This window comes from Berghia stephanieae, chromosome 12 (assembly GCF_034508935.2).
Source record: "Berghia stephanieae isolate SIO BIC M18660-M18661 chromosome 12, UCSD_Bste_1.3, whole genome shotgun sequence".
NCBI lineage: Eukaryota > Metazoa > Mollusca > Gastropoda > Nudibranchia > Aeolidiidae > Berghia > Berghia stephanieae.
Genome location: NC_088371.1, coordinates 33,932,838 through 33,946,297, shown reverse-complemented (window position 1 = coordinate 33,946,297; position 13,460 = coordinate 33,932,838). Strand labels below are relative to the sequence as shown.

General features: G+C 37.9%; 1 protein-coding gene across 2 annotated transcripts in view; it reads right to left on the bottom strand.

The window, feature by feature from the left end:
- LOC144958384 (condensin-2 complex subunit G2-like) overlaps positions 1-13,460 on the bottom strand; it is a 33,577-nt gene that overhangs the window by 2,689 nt on the left and 17,428 nt on the right. For both annotated transcript variants that reach the window (XM_078890371.1, XM_078890370.1), the window contains exons 12-16: positions 11,917-12,012; positions 10,770-10,853; positions 6,910-9,332; positions 4,128-4,228; positions 1,493-1,586 (exon numbers count right to left, since the gene is read on the bottom strand). In XM_078890371.1, the coding sequence (XP_078746497.1) occupies positions 1,493-1,586; positions 4,128-4,228; positions 6,910-9,332; positions 10,770-10,853; positions 11,917-12,012 (2,798 nt within the window). The remainder of the gene's footprint in view (positions 1-1,492; positions 1,587-4,127; positions 4,229-6,909; positions 9,333-10,769; positions 10,854-11,916; positions 12,013-13,460) is intronic.

Sequence of the window (13,460 nt, the reverse complement as noted above, 5' to 3'; positions counted from 1 at the left end):
TTAAATAAATATGACTTCAGGCCAATACACTGAATTATTAAGTAGAAGTGAATTATCAAGAAGAAACTTCGGCAGGCGTAGCGGAAAAATTCAAAGAATCTAAATGAAGGTAAATCGCCACAAAACAGCAAGCTCGCTTGGGCTTGAGCAAAACAATGGCAGAAAACGTCCTGATTTGCACGGGAATTAATTAAGCTACTTACCATTGTTCCTTATAATCAGGTACTCAATCAGTGAAGAAACGGTCAACCAGTTTGTTTACAACGTGAGGCAATCGAAATGTGCTTGTAGCAATCTATCCTAACTTTCGATTTGAAGGTGTCTACATAACGGACTTCCGGCATTCGCAATTTACTTTATCATAGTTTTGAGACTCGCCAGGCAAATGTGGTCAATTTTGGCTTAGATGAAACAGTGAAATTTATCGCTCCGTGGCTCAGTTAAAATTGGCTACAGTTGGGATCACGACGGGTTTGGAAAGTGAAAAAATAATTTAACGAAGGATGTGTGAAAATACCCAGGGAAGTGTTCAGACACGCCTTTTATAAAAAGCATCGCTTAGTCTTGGCAATATATACATCGTTAATATAAACGGTCCCCATGAGCTATGCGTAGCGCTGTGGAACACTCCTAATTACTTTACGGTCATGGACTCCGATTTGTGAATTCTTTCTTTTTTTATTTCTTTCTTTCTTTCCTTTTTTTAAATATTTGAATTGGACAAATTGACTGATTTCAGTTAATTGACTGAGAATTTACAGGTCTAATGTTTGTATACTATATTTTTTTCAGCAATATAATCTTTGTCTCCATGTTTAACTTGACTACCTGAGTTCCTAACTGTAAAGCCTAAAGCAAGCCATTAGAGAAAACGAGAATATCTCAAACTTGAAATCTGCATAAAAACCCCACTTTTCCACAATCCATTTTACACCGTGACGACTATAATGTTTGTATACTATTTTTTTTTTCAGCAAAATATTTTATATTGTTCCCTTTGGTCAATTATTGATTTTACCCGATTTGATTTGTACATTATTCAATAGCCTGATGTCATGTCGCCCAGCAACAGCGGCCATATTGGTTCTAAACAAAGAAAATCATCACTTTTTATTCTTCATGCTGGCTAGAACTTTTCATTCCCTTTTCATATCCCTTGTGATCAGAATGTGTAAAAGTCAAAACATGATCAAATTTATGGGGGGGTTTTTCCTCTGGAAACGCTTTTATGCTCGCCGGAGAAATATTTCATACGGGCATCCGCCATTGTTCCGATAGTTTAGAGCCAGTGTTACTAAGTTACCATGCTTCATTAGGAAGGAAGTGACGTTACGACTGTTGAAGAGTATTCTACATAAATATATGATTAATATCGGCATCTGCCTAAATTAAAACTCTGAATTGAATATCACTTATCATATCATACCATGAGGAAAACCCACAAAAAATTAAACAAAACTCAAAAAGCAAAATCAGAGTTCTTCGTACTGACCTAAATGCATCGTAATCCATTCCATTCGAACCAACTGTTTTGACGCATCCCTTGATGGCATCCTTCAGGTCCTCAAATGCCGTGTTTGAAAACTCTGGACAAAGAGATTTTTATAAATTACATTATTGTATTGTAAGCAATTTAATTGATGCTATATCTTTACACCTTGAGGGCTTTTTTTTTGGGGGGGGGGGTGGGTAAACCTTGAGTTTTATATGGCGCAATATCCACTAAACGTGCTCAAAGCACTTTACAAGGGGCCCCTAGCCAACAGCAACTCTTAACATTGTAGGACAAGACCTGACACCTGTTAGGCAAAATGACAACTTTTTCTGACAGAAACAACGCTGTTAACGGATAGGTACTAATTTTAAACAGACTTTTTATATAGCGCAATATCCACTAAACGTGCTCAAAGCACTTTACAAGGGGGCCCCTAGCCAACAGCAACTCTTAACATTGTAGGACAAGACCTGACACCTGTTAGGCCAAATGACAACTTTTTCTGACAGAAACAACGCTGTTAACGGATGGGTACTCATTTTAAACAGACTCAAGGTAGAGAAAACTAAAAAACGACAATGTAAACTGATATCAAAATGACATCTCCAACCCAGCCAAAGCTTCGTCAGACCTGCCAACTTGAAAATTTAAAAATTCATTGTAAAAATTGTAATCATTGTATAATTAACATTAAAAATCAACTATTTACCCTTACAAGGTTCAGATAACACTTCAAATCTTTTAAATTATGTTGTCTAATTTTTCATAGTAGTTGGCGGGTGTGTGAGCTTAATCAAGCTTGCCAACGATTACAAAATATTAGAATTACCATCATTTTATTTTCCTGTAACTGCAGAGCAGCATTAGTATCATGAATTCAATAGAACATGGGGAAAATATTATTTTGGTGCCATTATTTACTAATCAAAAACTTTTGGCAACAAATTTCAAGGCTTTGCTGGGACAGATTGGTCGTTTATTGACTGCTACACATTTAGACAACATCTGCCAGCAAGACCATGTGTAACCTTAAACGTTTATTCTGATAGAATATAGTGAGAAGTACTCATAAAAATGGTTGGCTGAAAACATTAAAGAGCTGAGCGGAGTCAATTTTGTTCGGTCTCTAGTCTGATTGATGCAATTTACTGAGAACTACTCATCAAAATAACTGGCTAAAAACAATAAGAAACAGTGATGTTAACTTCTATCTATAATACTGTATACAGAATACAGAACTCAATGTTTCCCTTTGAAAACTACAATTTTTTAGAATGATAAGTAGCCAGGACTGACTTAAGGAGGGGAGCGACACTAAAGGGTCATTTTTTTCATTTGATGAAAAATCCTAAACTTCTATGCACAGTCATAATGTATATGTTTGGGAAGGATGATTGCATATAATTTCTTTTCAAAAAAAGTTGCCCGTTGCTATGGAAACGATGCCATATTGGAAAATAAACAACAAATCTTAAACAGGCAAAGCCTTTTTTGTTTATCAACCCATTGCCATAATTTTTTGGTCAGAGGTAGAAAAAAGGAAAATAAAGAGGCTCTAGAAGCCCGATTTTTAATTTTTTTAATTAGAAACTTTAAAAATTAAATTCAAAGTTATTACTCGATTATTCCCCTTGAAGAAAGTTACATAATTTCAAATTACCTGTCATCTGCATTTTTTGCCAAATTGGGACCTAAAATTTGCCAAAATTTGCCAAAAAAACCCCCCAAAATTTGCCAAAAAGACCAAAATTTGCCGAGGAGAACTAAGCGTTTCAGTAAAAATTAACATGCGATACAGAAAAATATATATATAAAAGACAATTTATTATATTTAAGGAGGCTACATTTATTAATTTACACAATAGTGTTGTTACAAAGATTTTAAAGGATCATTATCCGTAGAGAGTAGCTTCCCTTGATTTGGGCCCAGGCAAAGCTGCAACATTTTTCAAGTTTCACACTTTTTTTTTCCGTTATTTTGTTTTCGCTTCTTTTTTTTCCCCAAAAATTTGCCACGCGATTTACCAATTTTCCCAAAATTTGCGGATCGCCCTGATATTTGCGGCCGCAAAAAATGCAGATGACAGAATTACTCATAAATTAATTTTATTTTTCAAAAATCCGGCCCCTAGAGGACCTGCGTATTTGTATGACACTTATTTGTAGAAAGTTTGAAGAGTTGAAAACTGAGGGAGGAGAAAATTGCAGTTTTGAGTAAAACGCATTTAAAAGTCAAAGTAAACGAGTTTAGGGAAAAACTCTCCTCTCGCTCTCTAATTGGATTGTGACCACATGACATAATTAAGAACAAAGTGATTGGTTGTTGAAGATAGAGGAGAGTTTTTACTTTTCATTGATATGTTTTTGCCTTTACTTAGTAAATATTCTTTCATGAAATCAGTCCACTGAAACTAAAAATGGGCAGGACTTAACCATACTATGGGTCACAAAATACGTTATTTTGAGTATTAAAAAACTGAAGATGAAGTTCTCATGCAATTTTTTATGCAGACAAATGGTCACTTGACAACATCCCACCAAAATCTAATTTTAGCAAACTGGGTCAAAATTCATCATTTTAAGTGTCGCTCCCCCCTTAATGACTGTTTCAAGACAAATTCCCCAGACTTACTGCTCTTAAAAACGTCGGTCAGGAACGCGATCCCTTGCAGTGAGTAAACATTGACTTGATCCGACGACTCCAGATGGCTGATAATTTCATCCGTGAAATAGCTGAGGGGGAGAATAATAATGCATAACAAATTCAAATATGAAAAGACAAGAAAAGTAAAATTAAATTATTTATTTAAAATTTTGGTTGTAAAAGTTTCCTCTCGTTTAAATTTGATAAAGAGTTTAGAATGTGACAACCCCCAAATCGTCAAGAAGTCTCAATCCATCTTCCCCCCTCTGAAAAACCCAAAAAAAAGGTCCAGATTCAGAAGGCATCTTAACTCTGCTACTTCTACGAAAACATTTTAAACTATGATATCTTTGCCTACGCCAGAAAGCTACTCAAATTCTATAAATCATGTCAAAAATATAATTTTTTTAAAAACATGACACTAAATCCCATAGATGATGATGAACTTACAAAAAAAAAAGTATTTTTTTAATATAATGCAATATCAACTCATCAAAGTACTTTACAAGGGGTCCTAGACCAACAGCAACACTTAACATGTAGGACGAGATATGGTGCCTGTTAGGCGATATTACATTTTGTTTTTTTGTACAGAACAACACTGTTAATGTCCTGGTACTCATTTTACACCTAAGTACGGGAGAGAATGTGAATAAAAAAGCTTTTTCCAAGGACTCAAGTATGCGCTGAACAAGGCTCGAACCCAGGACCTTCCAATCCGAATGCGAGTGTCATACCACAAGACAACATAGCTGCACAAAGAGATTTAGTTCTTCTTCTTCTCGTATGCCTTAATACTTGGAGTCCTGTTTCGAAGATGAAGGTACTCAATAGATTTAGTGAGAAAGTATTGTCAAGTAGTTGGCCACTCTGTTGACTGACATGTCATCCAGACACATCAGACATTGAATGTGACACATCAGACATTGAATGTGACACATCAGACATTGAATGTGACACACCAGACATTGAATGTGACACACCAGACATTGAATGTGACACATCAGACATTGAATGTGACACACCAGACATTGAATGTGACACATCAGACATTGAATGTGACACACCAGACATTGAATGTGACACACCAGAAATTGAATGCGACACATCAGACATTGAATGTGACACATCAGACATTGAATGTGACACACCAGACATTGAATGTGACACACCAGACATTGAATGTGACACACCAGACATTGAATGCGACACATCAGACATTGAATGTGACACATCAGACATTGAATGTGACACATCAGAGATTGAATGTGACACACCAGACATTGAATGTGACACATCAGACATTGAATGTGTAAAATCCATTTTTATTGTTTTTAGGGGTTTTATGGCGCTTACCACACATTAAGGTCATATCAGCACCAGTAAAAAGGAAGAAAATGGGACAGTAAAAAGTTATAGAATTACATTTAAAGCACCCAAGAAAAGGTAAGACAAAGGGGAATTGGTTCAAGTAGGAAACAGATGTAGATTCCAAGAGCACACTATCAAAGTACTTAGTTTGAGATCACCTAAGTCTCATCCAGACACAAGCACAGGTCCCAACTAAGAGGGATACACTCAAATGTTTACAAATCTATATAATACAGTGCATAACAGAGAGATGGTTTACAAGGAAAAAAAATATCATCTCTCAAAACTAAACATTTGACTGTTTCCCTCTCAGCCAGGGCCTGGACAAAACCAAGACAAAGACAGAAAGCATGTTGGAAAATAGATATAGGGGGATAGAAGACACAGTGGGTGCCTCCCTGCCGCTATGGGAGGTAAGGAAAAAATCCATTTTAAAATCGAAAAACTACATGCTATTAATGCTATACATGCAACTATGTGGTCGTGTGGTTCTGACAAACATGGTCTGTCAGCCATTAGCCCCATGGAGCTGGAGTTTATCCCAGGTGCTATCTATCCAGTGCTGATGGTGACAAAAAGTGAAAAAGTAGGAAAATGTTGAACGATTGCCTTTAAGCCCCATTTCTACTGCACTAAACCCCACTTTTAGAGCAATTGAGATGATAGACTATCATTGATACTCGAGCTAACTTCTGGAGAGTGGGAAACTGCACCTGTGTGTTCCACCACACATCAATTCTCTCATTGCTAGCACATTGTTTCGAGAAAATGTAATTTTAAAAAGGAGGAAATTCCTCCTCTGGACTCCAAAATCGCGGATTTCCGCGGATCCGAGGAAAACCATCAGCACTGATCTATCTTCCCCTTAACTGTTGCCTTTAAACAACCAATGCTTTAATCTTTTTTTTCTTTTTTTTTTTAAAATCAACTTTAGCCGGAAAAAAACAGAATCGTTGATATACAGTCCAACGCTGCATCAATTGCAGCTTTTCCTTTTCTTCCAGACTGTCAAATTGGGCCAGTCCTCGATATCATCGGGACAACTGGCAGCTGTGTGGTCTTGTGGTATGAGAATCGCCTTCGGATCGGAAGGTCCTCGGTTCGAACCCCGCTATGAGTAGCGCATAGTTGAGTCCTGGAAAAGGCTCTTCACTCACATTCTCTCACCGAAATCCTGTGTAAAAGGAGTAAATGGCCATTAACAGTTAGGTCTCTATCTGAAAAATTGTAATATTGCCAAACATGCGTCATTTCTTGTCCTATATACCGTGTTGCTGTTGGCTAGGGACCCCTTGTAAAGTGCTTTGAGCATGTTTAGTGAAATAAAAACTCAAGTTTATTTTGTTATTATTTAAAAATAAATAAACATAACACATTCAAATGGAATTTATTTACTCACCTCATTGTTTTAGGCCGCTTTACCAAACAGTTGATGATGATTTGATTCAAGCCAGTCAGGCCAGTGCTGATCTCACTGCCTTCTGTAGCCACATCATCATTATTATTATCCCGATCATCATCAGCAGTTGTAGAAGAGGGAGCAGCAGCAGTGGTGGTGGTGGTCGTCGTAATCATCCCTCCAAGCAGCTCCAGCCGACACAGCCTCTCCATGTCTTGAATGACTTGAGAGGATGCGATCTTAATCGTCCTGTCGAACAAATCTGCTGTGCACACCCCGGGCTTCAATAAGGCGAGAAGGAGGGAACTGACAGTCGACTGTAAAATGCTCTTGGACGCGGTAGGTAAAGTCGGGCAGGGATAAGCACCTGCGCTTGTACTCGTTGTCGTGGTTTTGCCTTTCATTCTACTCTTACTCCCATGAGTCTTGCTGTTTAGTTGGTCCTCCAATTCGTTCATGGGAGCGATGACCTTGAAAGATAACTCCAGAACTAATAGTGCAAATTCTAATGGATTCTTCGACGGGCTGCAAGTCTTCTCCTTGCCATTTCCATCTTTTTGTCCGACCCTATTTTCATTTCCTACTGGCTCTTGATTCTCCTTGCCACAATCCTCCCCTTGTCGTAGCTGTGTTAGCTGATAGGTAAAGATGAGGACCCCTTGAACCAGACAAGTGGGCAACAATGAAAGCGGAAGCCTTAACAATGCCATGCAGAACTCTCCAGCTTTATCCGTAACTATCTCATCATTGATGCCCACCATCAGGAGACTGCCGCATGCCTTAACAGTCATCCAGGCCAGTTGATAAATGAAATCCTGGTGCTGAAGTTGTGACGGGGTCGCAAATTTTCGATGAAAAGATGAAAGCTTTGGCAAAATCACTTGAAGAAGCCATGACAGACAATTGGTGATGTAATCGTAACCAAAACTTTTATCCTTTTCTTTGTCGTCCTCCATCGATTCGGGCTTCAAACAAAGGAAAGTTGCCACTCTCATGAATAGCTTGAACACTGACAAACTCGACCCTATCTCAGCCTCCATATCACAGTCCGTTTTACTCGATTTTTTCCGGTTACCGGTGATCTCAGCCTCTTCTTCATCATTGCTGGAATCGTATAAAAATTTCAAAAGTGCTTCTATATTTGTATATAGGGCCTTTTCTAAACCTTTGATCAAGGCAGCTGTCTTGGCCGAATGCTTCGAAATCAAAACAAGACGACACTCAGCGTGGGAAAGCATAGCATTTAAAATATGCTGCGCTTTCTCCAGGTCAACAGTGGACTCCTCGGTCACAAATCCGACTACTTTCTTTTTCCCCTTGGGGCTGTGCTTCACTCCCTTTGCTGGACTTCCTGCGTCTCTTTTCAAGAAAGTCGAGATGGAATCTTCGACCAGGTCAAACAAATCATCTGCCCTCCCCCACTGGACCAGTGTTTTGACCATGTTGCTTATCAAGTCATTAGAACTGGAACTGGAGTCCACAATCTTTTCTGAGCAGCACCTCTGTTTCAACTTGTTAAATAAATTCTGACTCAGCAGAGGCATAGTTCTACTCGGCAAATGCCCAGCTAATCCGACCAAAGCATCTTCAAGCAACCCGTCATCGGATATTTTTATGAGTTCTCGGACAGTCACGCTCAATTTTTTCATTAGACCTTCTTTCATTCCAGCATGTTCCAGAGAATTCAACTGTGATACAATGGAAGTAAACATCAGGTAAACGGCTTCCATCAAACCCGAGAGTGCATTCATATCAAAAACCGTTTCACCGCTTCCACTCGTCCCAGCTAAACTTCTGTCTGCACTGCTATCATCCTCATCCTCATTTTCAAGGTCATTCCTTTCCCGCGATCTCGAAGACCTCCTCCTCTTCCCACTGCTGTTCTCCGACTTTGTCTTTTTAGTTCCGCTACTAACAATGTCACTTTCATCTCTACTATCCGTGTCTTCGTTTACATCTCCGGATTGCAAATGGCCACCGACAGAATTCTGACTCCATAGCCTAGTGCTTTCCAGGGCGTATCTACACAAGACCAAAATATACTTAGCCGTATCCTCGATGCCCAAACACGATGACAGATTTAAGTAAAACTCTCTGGCTGCAGCACGATTGCTGTTGATCAGGGTGAGGCATCTCTCGATTTGCTGGGACGGGGGATGGTTGATCGGAACAAAGGACGTGTAGATGAGATTCATTATCTTACGCACCACACAGCTGGAGTCTGTTTCAAGGCGGGACAGGATGTGGTCCATGGGAACGATGTTCCAGTATTTGATGGCTCTTAGGCCCTTGACCTTGTGCAGAAAATTCAACATGGCCATACGCACTTTCTCCGAATTGTCATGAATCAAATTCTTCAGCTCTGGCAAGACTTTTTTCAGCATGGGTATACAAAGATGGTTGTCGCATAATAGGAACATCACCTACAAAATCCAGTAAAACATTTATGATATAATGAGAAAAAGAAGAGAAAAAAAAAAGGAAGAAAATTTCATTTCAACCTCAGTGGGTTACCATAGTCCAACCACAGATATAAATTAGATTTTTGTCTTTAATGGTGTTTACAGCACTTGTGACATGCCCAGATCATTAACAGTGCCAGTAAATAGAAAGTAAAAAGGAAAACCTAAAAATTCTAGAATTACAATCTAAAGCTCGCAAGAAAAAAGTGAGAAAAAGAGGAATTTTTAAGAGATAATAAATGTCGTCGTTATTGTTAACTTTAAAAATCAATAAATTACCCTCACAAGAATTAAATACCACTTCAAAATTCTTAAAACTATGTAGTCTGGCATCAACTTTCATTTTCAATAAGTTTTAATGACTTAGAGATGCTCATGAAGTCCTGAAATTTGATGCAAATTTTCGTAATTTATAAAAAATTTTGTAATTGTCAGCAGCACACTTGCCAACCAACTCAACCATTTGAAAAGATTTATCATATTTTCGCCAATATTTATGCTCATTTTCTCATATTTCCCTAAAAAAAATCAAATTTTCAACACGTGCAACCGTCCAAAATTAAATTTGTTTTTTTTTTACATTTGCTGAATTTATGGAGACATCAAGCTGGTACTAGTAGTATACTGGGTAGGAAACTCCTGCAATTCCAATGGGAATCAGGTGTCTGGCTGCTCAGATTCTCATGGAGGTGGATACGATATTCAATGACCTTCAACTATTCCACTTTTTTTTCCCCCTTTCAGTACAAACTGTTGACTTTTTGTTGACTTTTACATTATCATAATGTAATCAGTGCTGATGGTGACAAAAAGTGAAATAGTAGGAAAACGATTGCCTTTAAGCCCCATTCCACTGCACTAAACTCTAGCTACTTTCTGGAGAGTGGGAAACTGCACCTGTGTGTTCCACCACACATCAACTCTCTCATTGCTAGCACATTGTTTCGAGAAAATGTAATTTTTAAAAGGGAGGAAATTCCTCCTCTGGACTCCAAAATCGCGGATTTCCTCGGATCCGAGGAAAACCTTCAGCACTGTGTAATTAACATTCCCATCATGGGTGAAAGTTACTCAATGATATTAATCCTGCAAAGGCAGGTGCTCAGAAAAAAAATCCTGCAACTACCAATAAGAGGAAAAAACAGAAGTGCGGTTAATTATATTATTATACAGTTGCCGGTTTTTTTCATTTTCGAATTCCGGCCAGACAAAAAAAAAACGGCGAGACCTCTTTTTCAAAAATAAAAATCCGGCCATGCCGGATTTTTCTGGCGAACTTTCACCCATGATTCCCATATTAATATATTTTTGGCCTCAAAGCGTATTAAAAAACGAGTTATAACACTGATTGGTTGGCAAGCCTGCGACAAGTCTGGTAAAGCTTAAGCAGGTCTTTACCTTGATGACAGCTTCTCTGACACTAGGAGCTGCCGTGTCGTAGATCATATCTTGTACCAAAGTGGTGATCAAGCTCTGTATCACCTGGAAACAAAAGAAATAAAAACCAGTGCCGATGACAAAAAAGTGAAAAAAGAAGGAAAATTATTAAGACTTTACATCGGAGTTCCGTCTCCCAACAGAGGTTGAATGTCATGGAACGCCGTTCTTCACGCTCAAGGGCCATTATCGAGCAGTCGATTATCTTTTGCCAGTTGTTGCCTCCACATTCTTATCCAGGACTTCCTTGGTTTGCCCCATGCCTTTATGTCAGGTACTTTTCCCTCTTGCACTGATTTTTTAAAAATTTAATAAGACTATTCTATAGAATATCATCTAGATTTCGTCTTCTTTTCTGTTCCTTGTTAGTAAAAATAAACATAATCCTGGGACATGCAAGGGTCATTTCTAAACATATAAACAGTCGAAACTTTTTCTCATATTGCCAAATCTGGACCAGTCCCAATATTATCGGGTCAGTTGGTGGCTTTGCTATTCGGTCATTTCTATGAAGTTAAAAGCACCAAAAAAAAAAAAAGAAAAAAGAAAAAGCAAGACAAAGGGAACTGGTTCAAATGGGGAACAGAAGATTTCACAAGCAATCGATCAATGTGTAAATTTTAAATTTCCATCCAGACAAAAATCCAATACACATGTGAAGATAATATTTATTCAAAACAAAAAATCTGACTACCATGGGAAAAACATCAAAAATGCCGCATTCTTCAGGCCCAACAAAAATACAAAGGAGACTCTTTCAAAAATAAAACCACATCATTTTGGTACCAAGGATACACTCAAACAATTCCATATTAAAAAATAATAACTATAAAAGCCCATTATAACATAGAGATGGTTTATAGGGGAATAAACATCATCTCTCAAAAACAATGTATCATATACTTGACTGTCTCCCTCCCAGCTAAAATCCTCTCATCAGGACCAGAGGAAAAAAAAACAAACCCTGAGCAATCAAAATCCACAACAAATACAGAAAGCAGATGAAAAGAGAAAACAGATATGGTGGATAGATGACAGAGCAAGAAACCTCTCTGTCCACCATGGGAGGTCAGAAGACCTCAGCCACTCTCTCCAATTTTAAACATACCTGGACAGGAATGAGCTCCCAATACAAAGAGAGTATCCGTCCAATTCCTGACACCGCTGTCACTCTAATGTCCACAACCGGATCGGTCAGCAGGCTCTGAAATTCAGATCAAGGATAGAGTATTAAATATGTTTTTGTTTTGTCACTCTAACGTCCACAACCGGATCGGTCAGCAGGCTCTGAAATTCAGATCAAAGATAGAGTATTAAATATGTTTTTGTTTTGTCGTTCTAATGTCCACAACCGGATCGGTCAGCAGGCTCTGAAATTCAGATCAAGGATAGAGTATTAAATATGTTTTTGTTTTGATTTTAAGAGATTTACGGCGCTTGCAACACATTAAGGTCATATCAGCGCCAGTAAAAAGGAAGAAAATGGGATAGTAAATAAAATAAGTTCTAGAATAACAATTAAAGCATCCAAGAATAAGGCAGACAAAGGGGAATTGGTTCAAATAGGGAACAGATGTAGATTCCAAGAGCACACTATCAGTGTGCTTATTTTGAGATCACCAAAATTCTCATCCAGACACAAGCACAGGTCCCCACTAAGAGGAACACACTCAAATGGTTACAAATCATATATAATACATAATACAGTGCATAACAGAGAGATGATTTACAAGGAAAAAAATATCATCTCCCAAAAACTAACATTTGACTGTTTCCCTCCCAGCCAGGGCCAGGACAAAACCAAGTAATCTCATTCCAAGACAAAGACAAAAAGCATGTTGGGAAACAGATATAGGGGGATGGAAGACATAGTATGGACCTCCCTGCCCACTATGGGAGGTCAGGAACCCCACCCAGAGTATTAAATATGGGACTTGGATCAATCCTGACCTGATTTTATCTTTTTCTGTCATAAGGTGCTAAACTATTATCATGTTTGGTTATTAAATTGAATTCATATCACTTTTCCATCAACACTTGTCTTACTGTAATGTTTCATTTTATATCACTGTAAAGCACTTCAAGCCTGTGACAATGGGGCAAAGCTCTATATAAATGCCATTTATTATTATTGGCAGAAGTGACTATGTCCAATATTAACGTTTTGATAAAAATACACCCGAAACTTTTTATTCTTATTTTCAACTCGCAATAAAATGTTACCCCGCATAATGAGGAAACAGAGAATGGTAAAAGTGTTTTAATAGTAATTAATAGACTTTATGAAACAAGGACAGGCTGTTTTAAAGGTGCTATTTTTTTAGAATATTGAGATTTTTAGACATAGTAGTACTAGTAGTAGTAGTAGTAGTAGCAGCAGTAGTAGTAGCAGCAGTAGTAGTAGTAGTAGTAGTAGTAGTAGTAGTAGTAGTAGTAGTAGTAGTAGTAGTAGTAGTAGTAGTAGTAGTAGTAGTAGTAGTAGTAGTAGTAGTAGTAGTAGCAGCAGCAGTAGTAGTAGTAGTAGTAGTAGTAGTAGTAGTAGTTGTATTCTTCCTATCATTATTATTATTATTACTAGGGGAATCAACAATTCAATTTGAAAAATAACAAAGGATGAAGAATGCCTATTTTTTTTGGAAGTTTGTTCTAGAG